Raw genomic sequence first — 26,581 nt, 5'->3', positions numbered from 1 at the left:
AACAAATATCTCAGGAACTGAATATATTGTAACATCGGTCAGTCGTCCATCCTCCCCTCCGCAGAAAGTCATGAAAGTATCGATATTATTCATTCAGAGTCAAAGGGCATAGCGCCTGCTCTATTCATTCTCATAGAGTGGGAGAAATCGCTGCAGTTCGTGTGCTTTTGAAGGGATCAGGCGCGCGCCGGTGTGAGGTAATTTTAATCAGCTGACTCGTTAGCGGCTAACACACTAAACCTGTCACAAAGCCTTGAGTTCATCATTTATTCGCTCAGCCGAACGCTTCTGTATCACTCAGTATTGATATCTAAATATTTAGTATTTGTCCATTTATCGTGAATGTTGGCCGTGTCTCAAAAGCTACCCAGACAGCAAATTTTGGGGATCAACATAGGAAGCATTTTAAGTCGGAGCCAATTATGTCCTAATATGCTTTCTAGGTAGGCAACTCACTAGGTTGTGTTTCCTTAAAATGCTCCAAAATGCTGTCTAGGTAGCATATTGTCAGCTCGGTAGGTTTTTATTCCCTAAAATGCTGTTTATATAGTTAGATAGGCAGCTTACTACCCTTCAATGCTGTCTAGATAGGGAATTAAACATAATGAGCTGCCTAAAATGCTGTCTAGATAGGCAGCACAATAATTCTCACTTGTCATTATGTAACCTGTTACACCTTTGTCAAAATAAGGAGGACCTTGTTTTTTCTTTTTAATTAAAATTTGATGATTGATTAAAACATTCAGCACAATTTAATTTCACATGTTTTCTTGAACCATGTTATAATGTAACGTTCACTTCCATTATTGTCAGTGAAATGAGAGCACCTGAATGCAGTTGTATTTTAAGGCTATTTCGTTAGCTGTCTCAACCTATTGAGTTGAGAAAAAAGAAGAAAAACCTTTTGACACAAAGCAGTGAAGGTGAGGTTTATGTTCTTTGGCACAGTTGTAAGTGGGTCATTATCATAACTGCTCAGGTGTTGGCATTCTTACAGGGAGCATGTAGTTTTCTTGCTATTCTCTGTCTTCACTGAACTCAAAAATGTTACAGGCTGTCATCATGCAGCTTGTGTAAAACCACAGGCTTAGATAAGCTCAGAAACATGATTTTCTTCTAAAGGACTATCAGTTGAACTTTCAGCTTGTTCTGCGAATGCTGTATTCGTCCTCAGATAAAGTGTGACCTAAAGTACAGACCTTTGTTTTGTCTGATCTGTTTTATTTTTTTTTAATTTTTTTAATTTTATTTTATTTTTTTATTGAAATAAATGGTATAAAAGTTTTATTTCTGCAGGATGTATACTGTACGCTTAGTATTAAATTTTCCTGTATGTATGGAATAGCAGGGTGACCTGCTATGTTTCTACTTCCTGAACGATATTACTGAAATAATGGTGTGTTCACACTTGTAGTTCGGTTCTCCTGGTCCTCTTGGTCCGGACCAAAAAAGAAAATGTTACATTTAGTCCTGGTTCGCTTAGTGTTCACACTGGCATTTTTAAAACCGAACCTAAAGATACAAAACAAAAGGCATCAGGAAAAGTCACAACCTGATTGGACAGATTTGATGACGTATATTTTGCGATGGAACTTGCCGAATATCCAAAACAATGCTGGCTGCTGGGCGAAATGCGCTTATTGGATTTATGTATGTGTATATGGTGGTATTTTTACCAGCTGAGAACAAACGAAGAGCTAATAAATTGTGTAAAGGAGTCAAAACAGCACCAGAAATTCCTCCGTTGCACACACAAATGAAGATATGCTGCAAGGACGGCTGACGGCGGTTCCGACACCTGTACCGAACTGTAATGGGTAACATAGCTCCTATGATGAGAAGAACCAGGTGTGCCTGTGGTCAGTATTAGGCAAATTACTTACTGTTTTTGGTCCGTTTAGATGTCTTTGGTCCATGTTGCATTCATATATCAGTCGAACCGCACCAGAGTTCGTTTGGAAGCGGACTGAGACCCACTATTCAGGTGGTCTCGGTCCGCTTGTTTGGTGCACATCAAAGTTCGGGTGGCAGCGTTCACACTTGTTCAAATGAACCGCACTAACAGAACAATCACACCAGAGTTTGTTTTAATCGAACCAAACCTGCCAAGTGTGAACACACCCTAAGTGTCTTGAGATATCGTCTCGGTTACGTATGTAACCTCGGTTCCCTGAGACGAAGGGAACGAGACAATGTCAGGAAGCTGACGCTGTTGGGAGTGTCCTTCTATACGACCTAGTTTAAACCTTTCTGCAATAATGGCAATTCTAAAATTGGCTATGGTGTTTAAGCCCCGCCCTTAATACGCTTGACATTGTGTCAGGAAGCTGATGCTAGAGGTCGACCGATATTGGATTTTACCGATAACTAAGTTGGGCAGTACCTGCCGATAACCGATTAATCAACCAATAGTTTTTAAAATTGATACTGAATGGAAAAAATAACACTCAAAGTAAAATAGTGTTGAATTCTATTACAAAAATAAACACTACTGACTGAACCATGAAAATGTATTGTACTTTTTTAAATGACATAAATATATAAATATTTATATGAACTAATATAACATTTTTAAAGTCAGCTGATTTTTAAATTGACGTTGTTTCCTTAGTCCACAAGAGGGCGCAATAAATACATAAACCATTCAGCACCGTTATATTATTGCATAGTACATTTCTATCCTGGCTGTTAAAAAAAGAGCATTTCAGGGGTGAATGCGTGAATGCCGCTATGTCTCCGTGGCAACGCGCTCAACAAACCACGTGATAAGATGCGTGGGTTGACGGTCTCAAACGCGGAGGCAACTGAGATTCGTCCTCCGCCACCCGGACTGAGACGAGTCACTACGCCACCATGAGGACTTGGAGTGCATTGGGAATTCCAAATTGGGGAGAGAAAGGGGAGAAAATCCGAAAAAAAAAATCTTAAAAGAGAAGATGCCACCCTCTCTTCCCACCACAAAGTTGGGCACTTTTTTTTTTTTTTACCATGACAACAACCCTAACATTTTTCCAAAGCTACTGCTGCATTCCTATGGATAAACAAGATAGTATGTCACCCAACCTCAACCCTATTTAAGCACCTGTGGGGTGCAATTCGAGCATCACTCCCCATTAAACAGAGTACTCAAAGGAGGTCATCCTCCAGGAGTGGAAGAGGATGTGCGTGACAATATGTCATGAACTTGTACACTTGATGTCAAGAAGGGTCAGAGCAGTATTTAAAAGTTATGGAGGACTTTCTAAGTACTAAAATATTGTACAGTATTTGAATTTATTCAAGGGTGTACTCATTTTTGAATTATTAATTATTAGTATTAATTATTTTACAGATATTGATAATATATATTTTGATTATGTTATTAAGTATATGTTAAATACATTTAAATTTTGTCATCTTCGCATAAATTGTAAAGGTAATCATTTAGAAGTAGAATTATATCTTTATGCTCAAATGGGGTTGTAACGCGGAGGAGGGTGGGGCCGGGCCGGAATGACGCACGCCCGGACCCCAGTCAGCCTGATGAGGCGAGCGAGGGATAAAGGCGACAGGAGACGGCAGTTTGAGTGAGAGAGAGAGCTACAGGCAGCTGCCCTGTATGTGTTTATGTTTGTGTGCTTTTGTTTGTTTATAATTAAACTTTATTTATATTGTCAAGCCGGTTCTCGCCTCCTCATTTCCCTTATAACTCCTTTTACATTGGTGCCGAAACCCGGGTGGGAGGAGGGATGCCTGTCGTAGAGTCCTCGACGCTGCCGTCCACCCAGGGGAGCGCCGCTGCTATCCGCCGAGGGACAGAGTACCCCGACTGCCTGGATGCGGGGAACGGCCTCCATCCACGAGGCGAGTGGGGACTGGACTCCCCGACTGCCTGGAGTGGTAGGGCCGCTGTCAGGGGCGGAGGAGTGTCCCCACGGGCCGCCAGAAATGCGGAGGGGCATTTTGTCTGCTGGGGGGTCGGAGGTCTGACTCCGGTCCGCCCGGGTAGGAGCGGCTGTCATCCGCCTGAGAGGGTGGAGGAGTGATCAAGGACCACGCGACGGCGCATTAGAGAACCGGTGAGTTTCTTTTTTCTCTCTCTCGCTGTCACTCCGTGTTGGCCTTTCCCTCGCCTGTTTTTGTCTCCTCCCGGGTCAAACAAGGCGGGGAAGACCTGCCAGCAGGCAGGGCACAAGGCACGCAAGGGGGATGTACGTCATGCCGGGGGCTCTCCGGCCAGAGGCAACGCAGGGAGGAGTGTAGCATGGAGGAGGGCCAGGCCGGAATGATGCACGCCTGGACCCCAATCAGCCTAATGAAGTGAGCGAGGGATAAAGGCGACAGGAGACGGCAGTTCGAGAGAGAGAGAGGACATACAGTGCAGCTGCCTGTAGTTCTCTCTCTCTCGAGCGCCCGCTGACTCGGGTATGTCAACGGCGAAGTTGTAGAAGGCTTCTAGACGAGAGAGATGAGTCACTGTCTTGAAGGAAGAAAATTCTGAGGAATGGTGTTTGCGCCTGCTTTTATACTGGACAGCTTCACGCCTAAAAGGGCGAGGCTTAAACACCACAGCCAATTTTAGAATTGGCATTATTGTAGAATGGTTTTAACTAGGTCGTATAGAAGGACACTCCCCATAGCGTCAGCTTCCTGATGCAATGTCAGGTGTACCGAGTCGTAAGGAAACTCACCGCTCTCTACTAGACTGTGTAAACTGCTAACAAATATGTGGCAGCAGAAACATTCTTTGATCAGCCAATCAGAAGACTATGATGTGCTTTCTGCCTGTCAATCATTTGCGCATTCTCATGGTGTATTTGTTGAAGTGAAACATTCAGATGTATAACAGTTGTCAGCTGAGGGTGCTGTTTTTCTACTGTTATATTTGATAACCGAGATGAAGCTTGTTTGCTCAGTCAGAGAGAGACCACTGCAATTAAAATGAATGGAAGAAATTGGAACACCCAATGGCCAATGTATGTTGAAAATGAAGTCTGGCCTTACAGGTAAAAGAGCCAATCACCTTTTAGATACAGACATCGGCTGTCAGTCAACTGGAGAACGCTCATGCGCTTTAGCTGTACCAGCCTGAAAAGTAGCGTTTTTTTTGTTTTTTTTTTCGTGATCTGAGCTTAAGAAGCACAATTTGTGATACCATTGTTGTCATATTTTACTGCTGATTTGAAATATGTTCTTTGATCTTAATCTTGACCAACCGTTTTGGAGATTTCGTCCTTTCCCCATTCAAGAACGGTAGATAGGAGCTGTACTTTTATGCGGCTTGTTTACATAGAAAATAGCTGCCGAGAGCATTCCAAAGATGGCCATAGTGTGGACTGAGTTGACTTGAAAGGGACTTTGGCTAGGGTTAGGCTTAGGATTATTATGGAGTAATATTTGTGCCACAATTCTGTGTGCACAAAATTATATAGCCAAGATGATATTTTGAGAGTGCAAAAATGTATCTTCCACATGCGTGAACAGAGTTTTGTAAAGCAATGTACCTTCTGAATTCATTTTGAGCAAACAAAAATCTATTTTGCGCTTGAATAAAGTTTTAAATGTGAATTTGCACAGAATTCTGAAATTTATTTGCATTTGTTTTTTTGCATTTGCTGCTCATACTCGCTCTGTGCACTCATTGAATTTTTTTAAATTTTTTTTTTAGTTTATGCATTCTGTACAAAGAAGAAAAAAAGCACTGCACACCTGATAAATGACTTGTTTCAAGTTATGCGTTCTACCACAACACTAATGGCAAAATTGATTAATGTGAAGAAATGGTAGAAAAAGTAAAGTGGCTAATTATGTCACCTGTCATAGTTTGGGGTAAATTAAATGTACAGTATATTGAACTTCAATTGTTTGAGACTGCAAAAAGTAAAAAAAAAAAAAAAAAAAAAAAAAAATGGAAATAATTCCTTATCATTGCATGATCCCTGGCTACTATATTTTGAAAACTTACATTACACTATGTTAAGCCGCACAGTATTCCTGGTATGTCTATAATCCATGGGGTAAATATAATTTGTAATGCAGTATATATAAAAAGTGCTGAAATTGGAGCATTATGCCCTTTGGCTCTTCTGCAATATTTATACTGAGATATTCATGGTAACCAGCAACCTCAACTGTCCAGAGTGCTTGTAAGCAGCTCCTAATAGCCAATTGTGATGTAGGAGGCAGGACTTGTTGGGTGGGAATGTGGGTGGAAAAGCAAGCAGACAGTCTCTAGTTCTGAGCGCACACAAGGAGAGAGAGCGAGTGAAATCTTGCACATGCAAAAAAACAATGGAGTAACAAATGTCAGAATTCTGTGCAAATGTTGACATAGAGTACCATTTTTTGTTTGCTCAAAATGAATTAATCTTTGAAAAAGAGACATTGCTTTACAAAAGTTCAAGCCTGTACAAAATAACTTTTTGTGCACTCAAAATATCATATTGTGTGCTCAATATATCATTGTGCGCGCAGAGAATTGTCCACATGTATAACTCCATAATATAGGATCAGTGGTCTCGACGGTATCTGTGGAGGGCGGGGTTTTGGAAAGAGGGGCATGTCTAATTCAGTGGCTCCATCTTGTGGAAGTTCAAGAATGGCTAAAATCGTTTGCTGCACATTTTATTCATAATGTTTTTAGAAAAAAGTAGGCAGTACCCATTATTGTAGTATTCTGTTCATGGTGCGTTCAAGTCCTCCTGGGAAGTTGGTACTTTGGAGTAGGGCAGCAACTAACGATTATTTTGATAATCGACTAATCTAACGATTATTAGAACGATTATTCGGCGAGTATTGCAACGATTAATCATTAGGTCTTATCCGATTATTCAGCTTGTGCCCCGACTTACTAACAATAAAGAGGACAAAATCATCTTTTAAAAATACCTCTAAATGACATTCACTGAATTAAAGAAAAAAAAAATACTTTTTTAAAAGTTTAATTCAGTAAAGAAATTCACTGCAAAAATCCTATTGTTATCAAGTGTTTTTGTCTTGTTTTCCATTTAAAATTGTCTAAAAATCCTTAAAACAAGATACATTTACTTGAGAAGCAACATATAAGATAATTAGACTTGCTTTAAGAGAATGTATCTTAAATATAAGTGTATTTTGTATAGAAGTGTATTTTTTCACTTGGTTATACTTCTGTGAGTGCAGTAAAGACAAAATATACTTATATTCAAGATCTATTCTCTAAAAGCAGTCTAAATATCTTATATGCTGCTTCTCAAGTAAATGCATCTTTTTTTTTTTTTTAAGGATTTTTAGATATTTTAAAATATTTGTATTTTTAATATTATATTCAACATTCTCAGATAACAATTTTTTATCTGTTGTATAGCTGCTAAAGTAAATGTCCTTTTTTTTTTTTTTTTTTTTTTTTGAGTTTTAGATATTTATATTAGAAAACAAGCCAAAACAAAAACAAATCAAAAACGTATTTTGTTGCAGTGTATAATGGGGTGAAGACTACCCTCTCTCACCTTTCTGTTCACTTCAATCCATCTTTAACTCACAAAAAAACAATCTCTCTCTTATTAATAAAGCTGCGTATTGCCAATTTTCTTCATGATAAGAAATGCACAGAGACACATCCCATTATAGTCATCATGTTATAATCTAGCTGCAGCAAGCGTGCGCTCGATGGATGAGCGTCCCCGTGACAGAGTGTGCATCAGTCGGGTGCAGTTTCAATCTCTCCCCCTTAGATCGAGACACTTCACACAAATCATAGAAGAGGCACTGACCGCACAGAGAAATGACCGTTTCGGAGTTTGTAGTTACTTACATGAACTGCTTCTGTATTATTTGAACTTTAATAAAGCTATGACACATTAAATATAGCTGCATTAAAGATGTAACGCTGGGATGTTTCCTTTAAAGAGCTCCGGCTCCACTTATTCCACGACGAGAGTGCTTCTGTATTTTCTTATTTTGTATTTTTGTATTATAATTCCCTCATATTTTGTGATCTACATCACCTGAAGCTGTTTGGAAAGTTTAGAGTGCATCTGGACTGTGATCTGTGTAATTCTTTCTCTCCTCAGTCATTCGTGAACTGCAGTGCTGCTCTCACACATCATCATTAGAGTTTAATGTGATCTCATGTTACGTTAAATGAGATCAAACAACTATTTGGCAATGAAAATTTTTGTCGTCAATTTATCGACGTCGACTAGTCATTTCAGCCCTACTTTGGAGGTCGGTGATCATTGATGTGATGTGCAGTCAAGTGATTTTAGTTAAAAAGAACAGAACTTTTGCAATTACATATTTCTTTCTCCTTTTTTTTTACTTGCTGGCAAACACAGGAAGCTTTTTAGCAACAATTTGTGCATTAGGTGTGTAATTAATGCTTTATCTATTTTATTGTTTTCATGCGGCCACATAAAATCAGGGGAAATCTAGTTTTGTTGCACAAGCCTGTTGCTTTATAAACCAGATAAATGACTCTTATTTTCTATAGCAATTTTGATCATTTTGAAAATTGTAAAACAGAATTATGTCCTATACCAATTTGCTCCCATGATTCTTTAATCGACACACACCCAACTTGGAAAGTCAGGGCTGAAAGAAAATTGAGCGTTTCCTTTTCATAATTACAACTTCGTGGTGCCGTTCATGTGCACTTAACTCATAAATACAGTCATTTCAGTATGACATTTCGGATTGACTGTTATTACGAGATCCCAGCTTGTAAAAATTGTTCTCCTCTTCATAGAACTCGGAATTACAGTTGTAAACTCTGAATGTTGTGAAAGCTCTGAATTGACAGTCCATTTGATTCGCTATACAGTGTTACCTAGTGTACATTCTTTGTTCTTAAACATTTTATAAGAACATATAGAGGGGATATACTGTAGATGTAGTAATAAAATATTTTACTGTTATCAAAAAACAAAGCCGCACATGGGTCCGTTTTGCCATTCGGAGCGTTGCCAAAATGGGTCCATTCTCAGTCCGAGGACATGAACAGCTCTCAGTACAATCTCTGAGTTGTCATCTCATGATTACTGTAATTCTGACATGATGTGAACACACACTGTATAACCAGACCCACATAGAATCTGTGCTTGCAGCCCCCCGTAGAAAGCTCCACTGATTTCCGCAGAATTGGAACGCCCATCATTCACTCTGTCATTCATTTATTACATATTTGGATAATTTTATTATGCTTAGTTACAGATAAGAGTATAGTATGCCATATATTGACTACCTTTTATCATGATTAAATGCATCCCACAGAATTCCACAGATTTTTACCAAAACTCTAGGAAGTATGCTGAAGGTTGTTGCTCTCTGTAGTGTGGAATTTTCTCATGTCTATTCCTGAATTTTGCATAATTGTGTGTTGATAAAGTGTGTGTAGACCTCAAGAGAAGCTAAATGGGCGCGAGTACTCCTCTGTTTGTCAACTTTCACTCCTGTCTTACTGTGTTTTCCACCTACTGCATCCAGATGGAGAATTCCAGAGGGTCTAACTGGACGCTGAAGTCGGATCCAAGCACAGAGGCGCTTCCGTACTGTTGCTCAGCCTGTGAAGGCGGTGAGGATCCGTACTGTGGAAAAGTTTTGCGGACCAGAACTAAAGCCAGGAGCATGTCGACACCACCAGCGCCCAGCTCTGCCAAGTACAGGTACAACAACACTGGCAGCATCCAGACTAAAGTTAGGCTAAGACTAGATTACAGATGGACTAAACCAAAGCCTTTAATACTCTTGTCTCAAAATGTGTCTGTCAAATCATTTGAGAAGGCAACAGATTACATTTTTAAAGTGTTTGAAAAAAAAAAAAAAACATGTCTTGGGGACTGTTCTGTTTACTAAAGGTTGTCCCAATGCCATTTTTTTGGAGACCTTTTTAGGACTCGCCAATACCTGTTTTTTGTTAAAAAACTTTTAATGTTGCAGTTTTCACAAACAATATTGTGAGACTGATCATTTGAGGAGAGTGTGTTTATTAGGTTTTACCAACTGTTACTCAAAAGACATCAAAAATGACAAACAAATTTCTCAGTAAACTATTATAAAAAAAATCACTATAAACAAGACCAAGAATGCCGACATGCTGACTTATTGGTCTCATCAAATGAAAAAAAAAGAAGAAAAATCAAACATTTCTCAGAAAAACATAAAATAATAACCAATATGTAAAGTGTGTCTATCAGTATTAGATTCTTTTGCAAATGTAAGGGGCAGGTTCTTTTTCATGAGCAGGAGCATCTCTGCATGTTAACATGTATGACCCCATAAAATCTGCTTTATTTTATTTTTTATTATTTTTTCACACATTCTGTGTTTTCTGTTTTCTGTTTTTCTGAAATACGTATTCGACAGTTTAATTCGATTTAAACATCAAAAGGGTGTCATCGTCGTCTTTTCGGCTGCTGAAAGTGATCCGCATATCTGACTTAGCACAGGTTTTTTACACCAGATGCTTTTCCTGACACAACCCCTCAACTAACTTTTAATTAAATGAAAATAGAACAATTAATTTTCAACATAACGTTCCATTATTTTTATCATATGCAGTACTTTTATACAGATACTTACAGCACAATCCAAAGAACATTGGTTATTTTTGTCAAAGTGCTGCACAACAGAACATCACAGATGTGAGATATTGCTTAAATGTAATACAATTATTATGATTCTTACAGGGAATATTTCATAAGTATACAGTAGTGAGGTGCGTGTGTGCGTGTGTGTGTGTGTGTGTGTGTGTTAAATTGAGCCTTTATTTTGGCGGAAAACCAAGTAAAGCAGTTTCTTAAGGATGACCCTGAGTGAACAATTTCAAGTGGGAAAAGCCCTTATGTGTTCCAAAGTTAAGCTAAATGATATTAAGTAACGATTAAATTTATTCACTTTAAAATTTTAACGTTTAGTCTTGGTTCAAATGATATTATCCTTTGAAACGAGTTGAATACGGCACCAGAAATCACACAGAACGGAAAGAAAACCAATGCATCAACTGCGTGAAATAATGGCATTTAACACTACTAATCTCATTGGTTATAGATACAGGGTTATAAAATCAACCAATTCTGTGAATTCAATATTTGTGTTAATCGCATATAATAAATATATGCTGAGAAAGCCCCTCAAATAACAATAATTCAATATATAATGATGAAATAATTATAAATAGTTATCTTTAAATATTTACAAATTATACAGATCTGGAAAAAATTAAGAGACCACTCCAAATTTTTCTTAAATCAGCATCTCAACATACATGTATACACACACACACACACACACACATATATATATATATATATATAAGATATTATAAAAAATTAAAATGAATCACATTATTGTGGCAGAGGAGTTCTAATGAACAGTTTTATTAATTCATACAATTAACAAAGAAAAGCAAAACATATATTCACAGAATCAACATTTAACCACCACTATTACCCCTCCCAATCCCCAACCCCACCCTGAACCTCAATAAACATCCCTGTGGTCACACATGAATATACACACACACACACACACACACACACACACAAATATATATATAATAATAACACACATTGAAAACTATACTTCTCTCTCCATTGCCCCTCCCTGAGAGCCCTCCAAGAACACCAAATAGCTGCCACATTTCCCATCAAACGAATCCAAGTTCCCCAGCCTTCTACATGACACTTCCACAAAAGTGCCACTCTCACCATCTCCATGCACCACTCTTGAAATGAGGGCACTCCAGCCAACTTCCATCCCCTTAAAACAATCTGTCTGCTGATCATAACACTGGTAAGGACCCAATTTTTTGTGTTTATCCCCTATATTAAGGACCGCCCCATCACTTAAAATACAGAGTCTGAGGCAAAATGAAATCTGAGTGCTCAATACGTCACACATAAAACTCTGAACCCTCAACCAAAATTCTTGGATCTTAACACACCACCAAAAAACATGGGTTGTGTCTCCATCTTCTAATTGGCATCACCAGCAGGTGGGTGTAGCCTATACAATCTAGAGGGGGTCCAATAGAATTGATGTAAAATCTTGAATTGCATAAGGCGCACCCTTGCATCTCTAGATGCAGACTTGACGTTTTTTTAAATCCTAGCCCACACTCCCTCCTCCAGTACCAAGTTTAAATCTTTCTCCCATAATCTCTTGATAAAGCTCCATCCCCCAGACTCTATACACTGATGCCTCATGACCTTTTCCAAAAGCAGTAATCACCACTCCCAGAATATCTTCCGCTTTAGGGGGGTGTATGCTAATACCAAAAATAGTACAGAGCAGGTGGCGCAGCTGTAAATACCTAAAGAACATCTCAAAATGTTGAACCAAATTTTCAAAGGATCTCAGCAATCCACTCTCATATAGGTCACTGAGTGTATTAACCTCCCTCACGATCCACTCTGACCAGCAGAAAGCGGACTTGTTAATACATAATTTTGTGTTCAGCTATATGCTTGAGGCAACATTTAAATAAATGTCCGAATTAAACACACTGGACACTTTTGTCCATACCGAGTGCAAATGCGAGATAACTGGGTGTAACTTAACTTCTCCGATTAGTTTTATAGAAAGGCTTTGCAGTGGCGAAATAGGGGCAGGAACTTCCTGTTCAAAACCAGGGAGGGGCTCTCTTAGGTGGAAGTGACCAATGAGCCAAATGTCTGAGACCAAATGCATAATAATAAAACATAATCTTGGGTAGGCCTCGCCCACCTTTGTCAATCGGCCTATGCAATTTACTGAAATGTAATCTGGGACATTTACCATTTCAAATGAAGGACTTCACTATGCTACCAAATTGCTTGAAATAAGAGAGGGGGACATCTATATGGAGAGACTGTAGCAGGTAGTTGAATTTTGGAATACAATTCATTTTAATAACATTAACCTTCCCAATCATCAATAAATGTAATGAAGCCCACCTGCCCACATCACGCTCAAACCTTTTTATTAAAGGGTCAAAATTAACTCTAATTAAATCACACAAATTTGCTTGGAATAAAATACCCAAATACTTAATGCCCTGTTTGGGCCATTGGAAGGCGCCCGGCTGAAAAGCCGTTACCGGGCAGTACGCTGTCAGAGCCAAAGCTTTGGATTTAGACCAATTAACTCTGTATCGGATTTAGACCAATTAACTCTGTATCCCGAGAACTTAGAAAAGGCATAGATCTAGTAGGGTCAGAGACGAATAATAAAATATCATCTGCGTAAAGCAAAAGCTTATGCGCCACACCTCCCGCCACCACCCCTGGTAAATCATCGTGGCTGCTAATGGTTCCAGGGCAAGACAGAACAATAATGGGGAAAGAGGGCAACCCTGCCGGGTGCCCCTATCCAGAGAATTTTTTTTTTAATTAATCGTTTGTACTGCCGCTACCGGGTATCTATAAAGTAACTTAATCCATCCAATAAAAGTATTCCCGAACCCATACATTTCCAAAATCGTAAAAAGATAATCCCATTCTACCATATCAAATACCTTTTCGGCGTCGAGTGAGATGGCAGCGACCGGAGTCTGATCATTCGCCACTGACCACATGATATTGGTGAAACGCCTGATGTTATCAGAAGAGTTAACGGCCCCAAATAAACCCCACCTGATCTATATGTATAAGAGATGTCATAACTTAATCGGTTAGCCAAATTTTTTGACAGTATTTTACCGTCTATGCTGGATCAGGGAAATTGCACAGTAACTCTTACACTCGCTTGGATCTTTGTCCATTTCAAGAATCAGTCTTGTGTCATGGTTGGTGGAAGCTTTCCATTCTTTAATGATTCCAGATAAACTTCTTGCAAAATTGGAGCCATTTCTATAGCATAAGATCTAAACTAAGATCTAAAGTGTTTCTTGAAGGAACACTATATCATATTTCTTATGCTTAAGAAGAGAAATAACCTTCCTTCTTTTTATGGGGTGCCCCAACCCATTCACAATCCACGTGGATAGAGACAATCCACTCATATTAACATTTGAGAAAAAATAGATTGTGTATCAATTTATAAAGACCACATTCCAACATTAGTGCAACAATCAAACTCCGAATTTCCCCCAGAACCAAACAAACAGAAAAAAGATAAATGTGTGCATTAACCCCGCGCACGACAGCGCCAACTGGCGTCCATCCCTCTGAACTCAAACAGTCCATGTATGCCTACGAGTGCCCCCGCAACAATTTTGCCATCGGATTGCTCAAGTCTGGTGTTTCTATACAAATTTTGTGAGACAGAATTACACAACAAAAGATAATCTATAAAACAAACTCTAGCCAATAGGCGGAACTAGCACAAAAAGAAAAAAAAATGCACTCCGTTTCCTCGAACAGTCAAACGAATGTTCAATGAGCCGGCCCAGTTGGCTGCTAAATGAGTGCAACAAATGAACTAATCACTCCAATGTCTTGCAAGAAATACTCCACAAAACAAACTCCAGCCAATAGGAGGCTTAAGCACACAGAGTGTGCGGATTCATCCACAAAACTGTCCCGAAAGAGTGTTACTCCACAAAACAAACTCCAGTTGTAGGCGGAACCAGCACAAAAAGAAACAAAAAAGGTGCTCAGTTTCCTCGAACTGTCAAGTGAATATTCAGTGAGTTGGTCCACTCGGCTGCAACGTGAGTACCACAAAATAACTTACTCCATTGACTTTATGAAGGACATCGCTTGCTGTGGGCAAGTGAATGTTTTACGGCCATCCTTAGCATCTATTCTCAATTTGGCCAGGAATATCTGTGACTTTCCGTTGATGTAAGAGTTTCTTGCATTCCTTGAATTGATCACATTTCTCTCTTGTAAATTTGCAAAGTCTGGGAACAAGAAAATGCTGTGGTTCTTCCAAAAAAGGCTTCATTTACTCTTCGCGTAACACAAGATCTTTATTGGATGACCTCCAGCTTATAGCCTGCTATGTCGAGCAGACTCGGAAAGAGCCCGTCCAGGAATTCCACCATATTCTGTCCCTCTGCTCCCTCAGGGATACCCACGATACGGATGTTATTCCTCCGGCTGCGGTTCTCCATGTCCTCCGAATTCTCCCAGACATGCTCCAAATCCACCTTGGTTGCTTGTGGATTAGCAGATAGTTCCCTCTCCGATGACTCCAGATAATCGATCCGTTTCTCGACATCCCCCACTCTTGTAACCACCTCAGAGAATTTCTTCTCCATGGCAGTGATCGATCGATGTATGACAACAAGATCCTCTAAGTCAGCAACGACCTTCTTCAGCATTGCCAACATGTTCAACATCTCTCGCCGAATTTCCCTCATTTCTCCAACCAAATCGACTCCCTGTCATCTTGAGCACGTAAGTGTCTTTTAATGTCTCCAGAGCCCGAGGGTTTTGAATTCTTTGGCATATTGTTCTCCTAGAACAGTTATGGAACAGAGTGTATCGAATCTCACCGGTTTATGTCATTAATGTTGTTAAAACTAGAAAAGTGCGCAGAGCTCGCCGTTCACACATCCGAACCTTGCATGGTGTCACGTGACTCGGTTGTGGCAGAGGAGTTGAGCATTGATGAGACAATACAAAAAGTGGCTTTAGAATTCAGTGTATTGTTTATTTGCATATTATTGAACATAAGCCAAACATTGGCCTACAGTCCACAACAATCCATTTTGCAAGTGAATTTGTTAATCAGTCAGAGATTTATTATGAGGGCTTGTCTAAGGACCCGTCAGTGTACACCTGCATCAGACAGATGCTTTTTGATTGTCTCACTGTTGTTGCGTCATGTTATAAACATACCATTTTAGGTCGCTGTGTCAAGTTAAACGTAGTTTAATACTTAGAACACGTCTTGAGATCCTTTAGTTCGGATTTGCGCTCCATCAAGCTGTGTTTTGAATGCAAGAATGCATGCTCATGTTGTGCTGTCTGCTGAAGGGTTGGTTTGATCTCTGTATGAGCTGTGCATTGCCTATATAGCTGAAGTTTAGCTTGCTTCCTCCTGAAGAAAACAGGTGGTACTTCAAGCTTGCATTTTTCTCAGTAATCTTCCTTATTATGGTCCGGGGGCATGATAAATTGTGTTAATTTCTTTTAACGTGTTTTTCACAAAATTAATCGCACTGAATTAACGCGTTAAATCGACAGCCCTAGTTAAATTATTACATTTTAAATGCTTGCAAGACTATCTATGGAAACTATTGTGTGCTAGAACCACACTTCATGTAAGAATACATCAGAAACTCACTCATGAGATCACATTGTTTAAACTGCTAGAACATGTTGATGCTGTATGGACGATAAATTACAAGACTAATAGTTCCGGTCTATAATGCTGATTGCTAATTAATCAATACAGCGTTCCAGTCATGCTACAATACACAAAAAAGGAACAGCTATGACGTGAAACACCCGTTCATTAGCTACGGTGTGTTACACTGCACAGCACCCACAAGAAACAATTGTAAACATCCTGGTTACTTTTGTAACCTCCATTCCCTGATGGAGGGAATGAGACGGTCTGTCGATGTAGTGACACTAGGGGTCACTCTTGGGAGCCCCATACACCTCTGCTTTTTTTTAAAAATTCCAATGAGAATTGGCGAGTGGAATTTGCATGACACTCCCCTGGACATACAGGTATAAAAGGAGCTGGTATGCAACCACTCATTCAGGTTTTGTGCTGAGGAGCCGAGAGCAGGTCCCGGCCATTTCAGCGGGTAGTTCAGCGTTGTGGCAAGAGGGACACAATGTCTGGTTCCCTCCATCAGGGAACGGAGGTTATGAAAGTAACCAGGATGTTCCCTATCTGTCACTCACTCAACGTTGTGTCGATGTAGTGACAATAGGGGTCCCTATACAAAACACCACAATTAGCTGAACTGTGTTGCGTGAACTGGCGGTGTGTGACGGGCAGACTGCTGTGTACCTCGTAGCCAGCGCACCAGGCCGTCACGTAACCTCCCCAACGCTCTAATGAGCGTCGAATGGTCCATCAGGAACAAGTCGACTGCCCAACTATAGGGACAGGCTAGCCCAGGCGAGGCCTCTTTTCCCTCTCTTTTCTCCGCAAAAAGAGTGGAATTTGTTAACTGACTGGGAGACATAAGTGCGTCGGGGGGTGTCCCTCCCAAGGTGAAGACACTGTGGGGACCACACCCCGCCCAAAAAGGGGGGGGGGTATTTTGAGTGGAATACGTCACATGGTCTTACCATGTCTTGTCGGAAGTATGTCATGTGGAGAGGTCCCATGGTAGGTCCTACCCGAAGGGGGAGGAGTTTCTACAGAGCACGGCGACCGGGGGCAGAGGGGCCTCTGCCCAAGGAAGACGCAGTTTGCCATCAGGGAAACAATTTTGCGGAAGATATCACATGGAGTCACCTTCGGGGAACCAGCACATGTGGAGCACCTACCTCATTACAGGGGCTCATTAGAGCACATACTGGGCCGGTCAGCGAGTTTCTCCGCAAACTCAGCTGCAAGAGGGCTAAGGAGGAAAGTCATCCAGGGATCACAGTCTGTGAACTGACTGAGGTAACCTGACGTGACAGTGCGTCCGCTGCGGTGTTGAGGTCGCTGGGATTTGAGTGGCTCGTAGCAACTTTAGGTGCTGCTGACTCCAGAGGAGGAGACAGCGGGCGAGTTGTGACATGCAGTGGGAGCGTAGACCACCTTGGTGGTTGATGTACGCTACCGATGCTATGTTGTCCGTCCGGACCAACACGTGCTTGCCCTGGATCAATGGCCGGAACCTCCGCAGGGCGAGAAGTACTGCCAACAACTCTAGCCGGCAGCTGTGTGCCCGTTGCGTACGGTGCCCCAGCCCGTCTTGGGGGCATCTGTTGTAACCACGATGCGCCTGGAGACCTGCTCTAGGGGAATCCATAGAAATTCAAGGTCGGTCCAAGGGCTGAAGAGGTGGAACCACTGTTCTCCGTCTGAAAGCCTTCAGACAGTTCAGCACCGACTGTGCATGCTTGTTCGTGAGGTGTGCTGTCATCGAGACTGAGTCCAACTCCAGACCGAGAAAAGAGATGCTCTGAACCGGGGAGAGCTTGCTCTTTTCCCAGTTGACCTGAAGCACCAGTCGGCTGAGGTGCCAGAGCACGAGGTCCCTGTGTGCGCACAGCAACTCTTGAGAGTGAGCTAGGATTAGCCAGTCGTCGAGATAGTTGAGGATGCGGACGCCCACTTCCCTTAGCGGGCAAGGGCAGCCTCTGCGACCTTCGTGAAGACGCGAGGGGATAGGGACAGGCCGAAGGGGAGGACCTTGGACTGGTACGTCTGGCCTTCGATGGCAAACCGTAGGAAGGGTCTGTGTCGAGGTAAGACCGAGACATGAAAGTACGCGTCTTTCAGGTCTACTGCTGCAAACCAATCTTGATGCCGGAAGCTCGCTAGAATGTGTTTTTGCATCAGCATCTTGAACGGGAGTCTGTGCAAAGCCTGGTTCAGTACTCGCAGGTCAAGGATTGGTCGCAAACCACCGGTTTCCTTCGGTACGATGAAGGGCTGTAGAATCCTTTTTTTTAATCTTGGCTGGAGGGACAGGCTCTATCGTGCCCTTGTGCAGAAGGGTAGCGATCTCCGCACGCAAGGTAGTGGCGTTCTCGCCCTTCACCGAGGTGAAGCGGACGCTGCTGAACCTGGACGGGTGCCTGGCAAACCGAATCACGTAGCCGAGTCGGACGGTCCGGGTCAGCCACCGCGACTGGTTGGAAAGCGCGAGCCATGCGTCCAAACTCTGGGCAAGGGGGACCAAGGGAATGATCATGTCGAACGTACCGGCGGGTGGGGCCTCGCGGCGGGGCGGAGCGGAGCTCGAGGTGCCACGTCGAGGGGATTCGAACCCCGTGGCCGTGCTGAGTCCAGGGACATAGAAGCACTTACCTGGTTCCTGCTGCCCACCATAAGATTGGCAGAGGAGGGGGGAGGAGGAGTCTCGTCCCTGTAGTCCACCGGACCCAATCCCGTGTGGGCATGTTTGTGCCACAACTGGGCGCACAGGGGTGGGGGGACCGCCGCTGGGGTGCCATACCTGCAAAGATGGGACTGTGGTCATGACAACGGCCGTGCGCACTGAGCATGTGACCCAGGGAACAAGAAAACTGCTCTTTTGTTGAATTTTTGGGTACTGCAGCCTCTTGGACATGTGGCGAAATTAAATGAAAATGAAACAAAAGATTCACCTCCCGGCCCTCCACCGGGGGATGGAGTGGTCTGCTCACCAGCTCCGGAGAAGCGGGTCTCCTTGCCCCTGGGTCACCCGTCTCAGGGGCGCTTCGAAGCCTTCCTCGGGTTCTTGGCGGGTGGCGTGAGACGGGTGGCATCTGCTTCCTGCGCTGGGCTCCACGCCGGGGCCGGGCCATGGGGGCGGGCTGCAGCGGAGCCAGTGTTGTAGTTGCAAGAGGACACCCTTGGTGATGAGCAGACGGGGTGTAGGGTCTTGAGCCACGCCGGGGCAGGATGTGCTGTATGGCCTCCATTTGCTGCTTCGCCGAGAACTGCAGTGCAGAGTCCTCGACGGTGTCGCCGAATATGCCAACCTGGGAGATGGGGTGTCAAGGAACTGTGCCTTGTCAACTTTGTGCATCTCAACCAAGTTGAGCCAAAGGTGGCGCTCCTGGACCACCAGGGTGGACATCGCCTGCCCGAGAGACTGCACAGTGACCTTCGTCGCCCAGAGAGTGAGGTCGGTCGCCGAGCGCAGTTCCTGCTTCAATCCTGTGTCAGAACTACCCTCGTGCAGTTCTTTTAGAGCCTTGGGTTGGTGTACTTACAGGAGAGCCATGGCATGCAGGGCGGAGGCGGCTTGTCCAGCAGCATGTAGGCTCCAGCTGTCAGGGACAACGTAAACCTACAGGCCTTATCCACCATGGGAATCACCGAATACCCCCTGGCCGCTCCGCCATCGAGGGTAGCGAGAGCAGGGCAGCTGAAAGACCAGGACCGGGCAGTAAAAGGTGCCTCCCACGATCTTGTCAGCTCCTCATGCACTTCCGGGAAGAAAGGAGCGGGGCGTGGCCGTGGGCGGTGCCCTGAGCCCAGGAACCAATCGTCGAGCCGTGAGGGTTCAGGGGAGAGCAGAGGGTTCCACTCTAGCCCGACACTCGCGGCCACCTGGGAAAGCATGTCCGTCATTTCCGCGTCGGCCTGGGACTGGGCGACCACTCCCGAAGGAGGAAGCCCAGTCGAAGCCTCTGCGTCCGACTGGACGAGCCCACTCTCCGATGCTGCGCTCGATAACTGGTCTTCTTCCCGGGCTCTGAACGAGATGTCGAACTCACCCTGAGACAAGCCGGCGATCTCGTCCGAGCGCCTGACCGGAGCAAGCGAGTGTGCTGGGGAATGGGAGGTCCGTGGGGGGAAACCCGGCAGAGGTGGTCCCATTGAGGTCCCCAAATCGCCCCCAGTGCTAACCGGCACGGCCTCATACCCGTAGGTAGAAGAACTGAGGCGGGGAGCTGCTGGGGCGGCTTGCTTTCTTACGAATACAAGCCGCGACTGCAACGTTGCTATGGTCATGTTCTCGCAGTGAGGACAAGACCCATCCAAAAATGATGTCTCCACGTGGGCAGCAACCAGACACATAAGATGGCTATCGTGGCCATCAGAAGCGGAGAGATATCGACCGCAACCAGGAATAACACACAGACGGAAAGGCATCTTTAAAAAGACGTTCCGTGTGTGCCGTTCTTTTAGAAAGAAAAGTTCCTTTCCGCTGTCCACCAAAGCAAACAAAGAGCTGCTCGGAGCTTCTAAGGCTCTGCGTGTGATCCAAATAGATGCGTAAAGCTTGCACCGGACACAGCAACGCCAAGGCTGGGTCTGCCTCCTCCCGGGGCAGCGCTTGCAGGTTCACCACCTGATCCTTAAAAGGAGTCGTGGGAACCTTGGGCACATAGCCCGGTCGGGGTCTCAGGATCACGTGAGAGTAACCCGGACCGAACTCCAGGCACGATTCGCTGTCAGAGAACGCCTGCAGTTCCCCTACCCTTTTGATGGAAGTGAGCGCAGTCAGGAGGGCAGTCTTCAAAGAGATTTTTTTAGAATATACTCTTTTAGTTGTTTCTGCCGAAGCGCCCAGGGGCATTCTCTGTACTCCACGGGTGCAGAGGGGGAGAAGCCACTGAAATGCACCGTAGAATCCAGCAGAGAGAGGTGAATGAACTCGGCGGATGAATTCAGCTTCAATTAATGGAACCGCTCGGCTCCGTAGAGAAAATCTGAATGAGTGGTTGCATACCAGCTCCATTTATACCCATATGTCTGGGGGAGTGGCATTCAAATTCCACTCGCCAATTCTCATTGGCCTTTTTTCAAGATGTTTGGGGCTCCCAAGAGTGACCCCTAGTGTCACTACATCGACACAACGTCGAGTGAGTGACAGATAGGGAAATTTAGTTTACATTTTTCCATGCTAGGAGATGGATGCCACTTAAATTGGCTTAAGAATTTTAATGGCAATTTGTAAATATTCTCAAATTGTATTTGTTATCTTGTAACCCTTTTTTAAAAACAATAAGGCACTTGAGGTTGTGCTGTATTATGAATATAGTGAATACACTTCCCCTGTCATGCCCAACAGTGCCATTTAGCTGTGACCTCTCCTTCTTTATTGCTTAAAAACACCAGACTTTTGGGAAAGGCAGTAAATGTGTTGCAGGTTAAATAAAAGTGGCAGGACAACACAGATGACTTCCTCCATTGCATGTACATTTGAGGAAGTCATTTGTATTGTGTCCAGCCATGGCCATAGTGTCTCAGCAACTGGCTTTTTCAAAGTTTCAAGGTTTTTAGAGTTATAGACGTTGTCTCATAAGTAGCTGATGTCTTTCTTGTGTGTGTGTATAGTTTCATCTACTGCTTACCTACACATTACAGCACCATCTCAACACGACATTGTTTACACAACTGCATCTCAGTCTTCCCACACTCACAACACTTCTGCTTTTACTAATGCTGTGACACAACTCTGTATTGTAACGCTGAATATCACATGGGTAAATAGGGAAGCATTGTTTTTTACTTGTTGCATACGGGCAATGCCGAAAGAAAGAAATGTGTTGCATGTTAAGCAGCTGCGCAATTCCAAACATTACTAAACGCTACAAGTTATTATACAAATCTGCATATGCAGCAGAGTATAACAGAAGTGGAAGAGACGACAGAGTTTCACCAGATGAGGAACATTGTAAACTGTCAACTACACACTTTCAGTGTCAAAATAAAAGCTCCTGGTGAAGGTGAAATTAATAGGACATAAATGTATTACTTTTATATAAAAGAAATCTAATCTTCAAAATAATAATGATAATTCAGTATTATAGTATAATAATGAACTTGACTGTGTCCCACAGTAATAATTTAGTATTGTGCAATATTCAGCTGGATTCCACATTTTTTTTTTTTTTTTTCACACCTTGTTTTGCAGACCGTTTTTTTTTTTTTTATATATATATGAAGGTAATGAATGCTTTTTATTAAGCTACTTTGTATCATAGTATATAAAATATTAAAGTACATAATAATGAAAATGACTTGGGGAAGTGAAATGTTTAAGCCCACGTACCATATAAGCCCACTTACTGTTTATTTTGAAATATCAAAAATACAGAATGCAAGATAAAAAAAAATGTTGTTGCCGAGGAAATGCACATATGTTGTTATCATTTTCAGTTTTTATTCAGAGCCAATCAGATGTTTTGTTTTTCAGTTATTTGGGATCATGTGCTCCACTGTTCGGCGGCCCTTTTTGAATTTGCTCAAACTTTTTTGATGACCTCAAAAAAAGCAATTTTTCTGGAGTCAAATGATGGAATGAGAAAAAATGTAAAATTAAGAGATGAATAAATCAAACGATACTTGATATTATTTTTTTGTTGTTGTATTTAACAGCAATACTTTGTATTTGAAAAGATGGATTTGATGAGTTTCTGGAGCTCATGCAGGACACTGACTGAACGATGCTCACAAAGATAAATGCAATAAAAGAAAGAAAATGAATAACCACATACAATTCAAATATTTAAGAAGTGTCTTGAGCTCAAACAAGATTTAGTGTGCTGTCTGTAATTATAATCCAGAAATATAACTTTCTTTTCATGTGGGCTTATAAGGAACAGTGCCTTTGAAATGTCTGTTTGCTCAAAGCTTAAAAGCAGAATCATCATTTTATTTGTTTAAACAACAATAACAAACATAAAAAAAAATATTGTGTACATTAAATGATTGATGTTTATTTTCCACTGATCCCTATTGTTCCTAAATAACCCCTTGAAGCTCATATTAAACTGAACTCATCGTCAACTCCACATACTGTATCTATTTTCACTGCAGGGAGAAAATGAATAGGCAGAGAAAACTTTTATAAGGACTGTCAGATTCAGAAATGAAATATTTCTTGTTTGAGGTCTAAATCTAAAAAAGAATGAAAATTGAAGTGTTTATTAAGTACAATGTGAAGCATTTACATTTTTAAAAGCATAGTGGGCTTATTATGAACACATGTGGGCTTAAATGCTTCACGTGTTCCTTATAAGCCCACTCCAGACTTTTGTCTTTTGCAGTTAAGTAAAGTAACTTAATTTGATCAGTTTATAGCAAAACATTACATGAGTGTTTAGATGAGAGATTATTCTTTAATTTAATACCCATTTTATTGGAAGGCTGTTAACATTTATATAAGAAAACATGTAAAACTCTGATTTGGGCAGTGTTGGTAGCTAAGATACCAACTACTCAACAGAAATATTAGTTAAGCTAAGCTGAAAGATACACCTCAGAGAAAGTAGCAAGTTACACTTCTAGCTACATGCCAAAAGTAGCTTGCTACATTTAAGCGACTTAATTTCTTTTTCAACCAGATGCACAGAGCATACTGTCATAGACAAAGCATCTAAAATACTAATCACATGATGTTTATCAAAGCCACGGTAAAGTGCAATAAAGTATGGTGCAATATGAAATGTATATGCATGTAAAAAAAAAAAAAACATGTAACTTGATATTTATACATGCTACCTATACAAACCCATTTGGCAAAAGGAAAAATCACTATTTTACATTGTATTTTTCACATTTATAAAACTACCTCTACAAACCCATGTCCATTTGAACATGATTTCCTTTGCACATTCCTGTATTAAAACTAGTACATACACTATTCATCTTATCCTGTAATTCTGTGTCTAGCTGTTGTATTTCTGTATGTACTAGATGCTTCTGATCAGAGTCCAATTCTTTGTGTGTGTGTGTGTGTGTGTGTGTGTGTGTGTGTGTGTGTGTGAGCACACCCGGGCAATAACAATATGAAATCTGATGGTATCAGATGGTAATACCATGGTACTTTGAGATACAATTACCATATTTATGTACTATTCTGTATTTACATGATGCTTCAAAGTACTTCAGAGAATACCATGGTACTACTATGGTACATTACTAGCCTATATTATTAACTTATTCACATACCATTGTCTTAAAATGACACCCCCAGGTAATGGTACATGTCCAAAAAACATGGGAATGCCATGGAATTTATTTGTGTGTGTGTGTGTGTGTGTGTTTTTGTGTAGGCTACTAAATGTTTTGATACTCTTTTGGTGGTGTCTTTACCCGCAGTGCCGTTCACCATCTGCACACGTCACTGGCAAACGATAGGATGCATTTGCAGGTTTTGTTTCCATTGATTGTAGATCCACTGCAGCCAGCGTTATCTTTATTTTTCATATTTTAAAATATTCCTTGATTGTGTTGACAAGTGAGTGCGTGCACCAAATGATTCAGCAGCGCGTTCATTCATTCAGATTGAATCGCAAACCAATTCAGACCGCTTTGCTATCATATGTGACCAATAAGTGAGTGGTGGTGGTGTAGTGGACTAAAGCACTGAACTGGTAAGTGGAAGGTTGTTGGTTCAATCCCCACAGCCACCACCATTGTGTCCTTGTGCAAGGCAATTAACTCAAGGTTGCTCCAGGGGGATTGTCCCTGTAATAAGGGCACTGTAAGTCGCTTTGGATAAAAGCGTCAGCCAAATGCATAAATGTAAATGTAAATTAATTGTAAAGTACCAGCTCGGATGAGCGATTCATTTGTGAGACTGACATCTTTAGTTCTGATTCAAAACAGGTGATAGTAAACACTGGTGATGTATGATGTACGCAGAAGCTACACCACTACTTAATCAAAAATATAGCTTTGCTACTGAAAAGCTGCTTGATTTTAAAAACTAGCGAAGTTACCACCTCACTACTGTGAAATGTAGTTAATCTAATAGCTTCACTATTGTAGCAAAGCTACTACCCATCACTGGATTTGGGTGGGCTTAACTGGGTCATTTCCCCTAAATCTCAATCTCTGTTGTTCATTTAGTGAAAAACTGTTGGGAAACATGCCTTCATTATTCTTAAATTGATTTTTATTTAATGCCTATAAAATATTTAATCTACTTGGCTACAATGGCTGTTTGGGTGAAATGATTGTTCCTTTGATTAAAAAAAAAAAAAAAAAAAAAAAAAATCACTTTTGAGCCATTAACAGCAAATACATAATTCTCGAGATATATATTGAAAATTGTCAACTGACAGAAAAATGTAGAGATTGTAATTTTTTTAGAGCCGTATCACCCAGCCCTAATACATAAATATAATATTAGTGTATATATGAAACCTGCTCCATCAGCTTTCTAATGATATAATTTTTATGTTTCTGTCCCAAACCATTGCTGAGATGTAATCATTTAAAGGATGGCTGTCAGTAGGCCTGTTGTGATTATTAAATAATCATCTGATCGCTGTTATTTGATCTAACATTATTTGAGAAAACCGTGATATTATGCACATCAAATTCCAATCACATTTTACTGTCCAAATAAGGGAATTAAATTTGAATATATAAATGCCATGAATGACACATTTGTGTATCTTATTCAGTTGAACTCTGAACGTCTCATTAAGCGGCGCCACGGACCATACCCAGTGCAGTTCCTGATGAGTGTGTGAAGATTAACCACTTTGAACCACTGTGATGCATGCGCCGTCTGCGGAGGTTAGAGCCAAACTGCCGCAAAAATATAAATAAGGATTTTACCAGTGAATGCAAAGCGCTCCAGTTTCACTTTTATTTAACGATCATGTAATGTCAAATGTTCTTGGTCGTTGTGTTAATGAGACACAGTGACACAGAGGAGGAGACGCCCGCTTACTCCTATTTCTTCTCTATTTTTTATTATATGATTACATGTTAAATATGAATAAATTACTTCTTAAACTGTCATGAAATCCCCCTAGTTCAGCTCCAATCGTTCAAAAAAAAAAAAAAGACAAAAAATCACAGCAAAATAATTAGACTCTCAGAAGGGGCGTGAACAAATGTAAAAATGTTGCCAGTTACGGGGGAGAGGAAGACGGGAGGGGGTCAAGAGCTAGTTTCAAAACACACACACACAAAGAGATGGCTGAACATCAAATTATGTGTAGGGATGAAATCAAAAGAATTTTGGGGCACTTTGCTGTAGATTAATTATGCGACAAAAGTTTGAAGAGTGAAGACAATAGAACAGTTTACAAATCTGCAAAACGATTTGTATATTTTGTTCAAACTTTTGAGAACGAAGTGAGAACAGCACTTAGAGCAGACATGAACATTAAAACCA

At 41.6% G+C, this 26,581-nt stretch overlaps 1 protein-coding gene across 2 annotated transcripts in view; it reads left to right on the top strand.

The window, feature by feature from the left end:
- Positions 1-26,581, top strand: part of LOC127424022 (NAD kinase-like) — a 67,453-nt gene continuing 40,872 nt past the window's right edge. Inside the window, exons 1-2 of one of the 2 annotated variants that reach the window (XM_051668790.1) lie at positions 1-197; positions 9,442-9,620. In XM_051668790.1, the coding sequence (XP_051524750.1) occupies positions 9,442-9,620 (179 nt within the window). In that variant the 5' untranslated portion in view covers positions 1-197. The other variant, XM_051668791.1, reaches the window with a different exon arrangement.

This window comes from Myxocyprinus asiaticus, chromosome 33 (assembly GCF_019703515.2).
Source record: "Myxocyprinus asiaticus isolate MX2 ecotype Aquarium Trade chromosome 33, UBuf_Myxa_2, whole genome shotgun sequence".
In the NCBI taxonomy this organism is placed as follows: domain Eukaryota; kingdom Metazoa; phylum Chordata; class Actinopteri; order Cypriniformes; family Catostomidae; genus Myxocyprinus; species Myxocyprinus asiaticus.
This window is presented reverse-complemented; position numbering and strand designations above follow the sequence as displayed.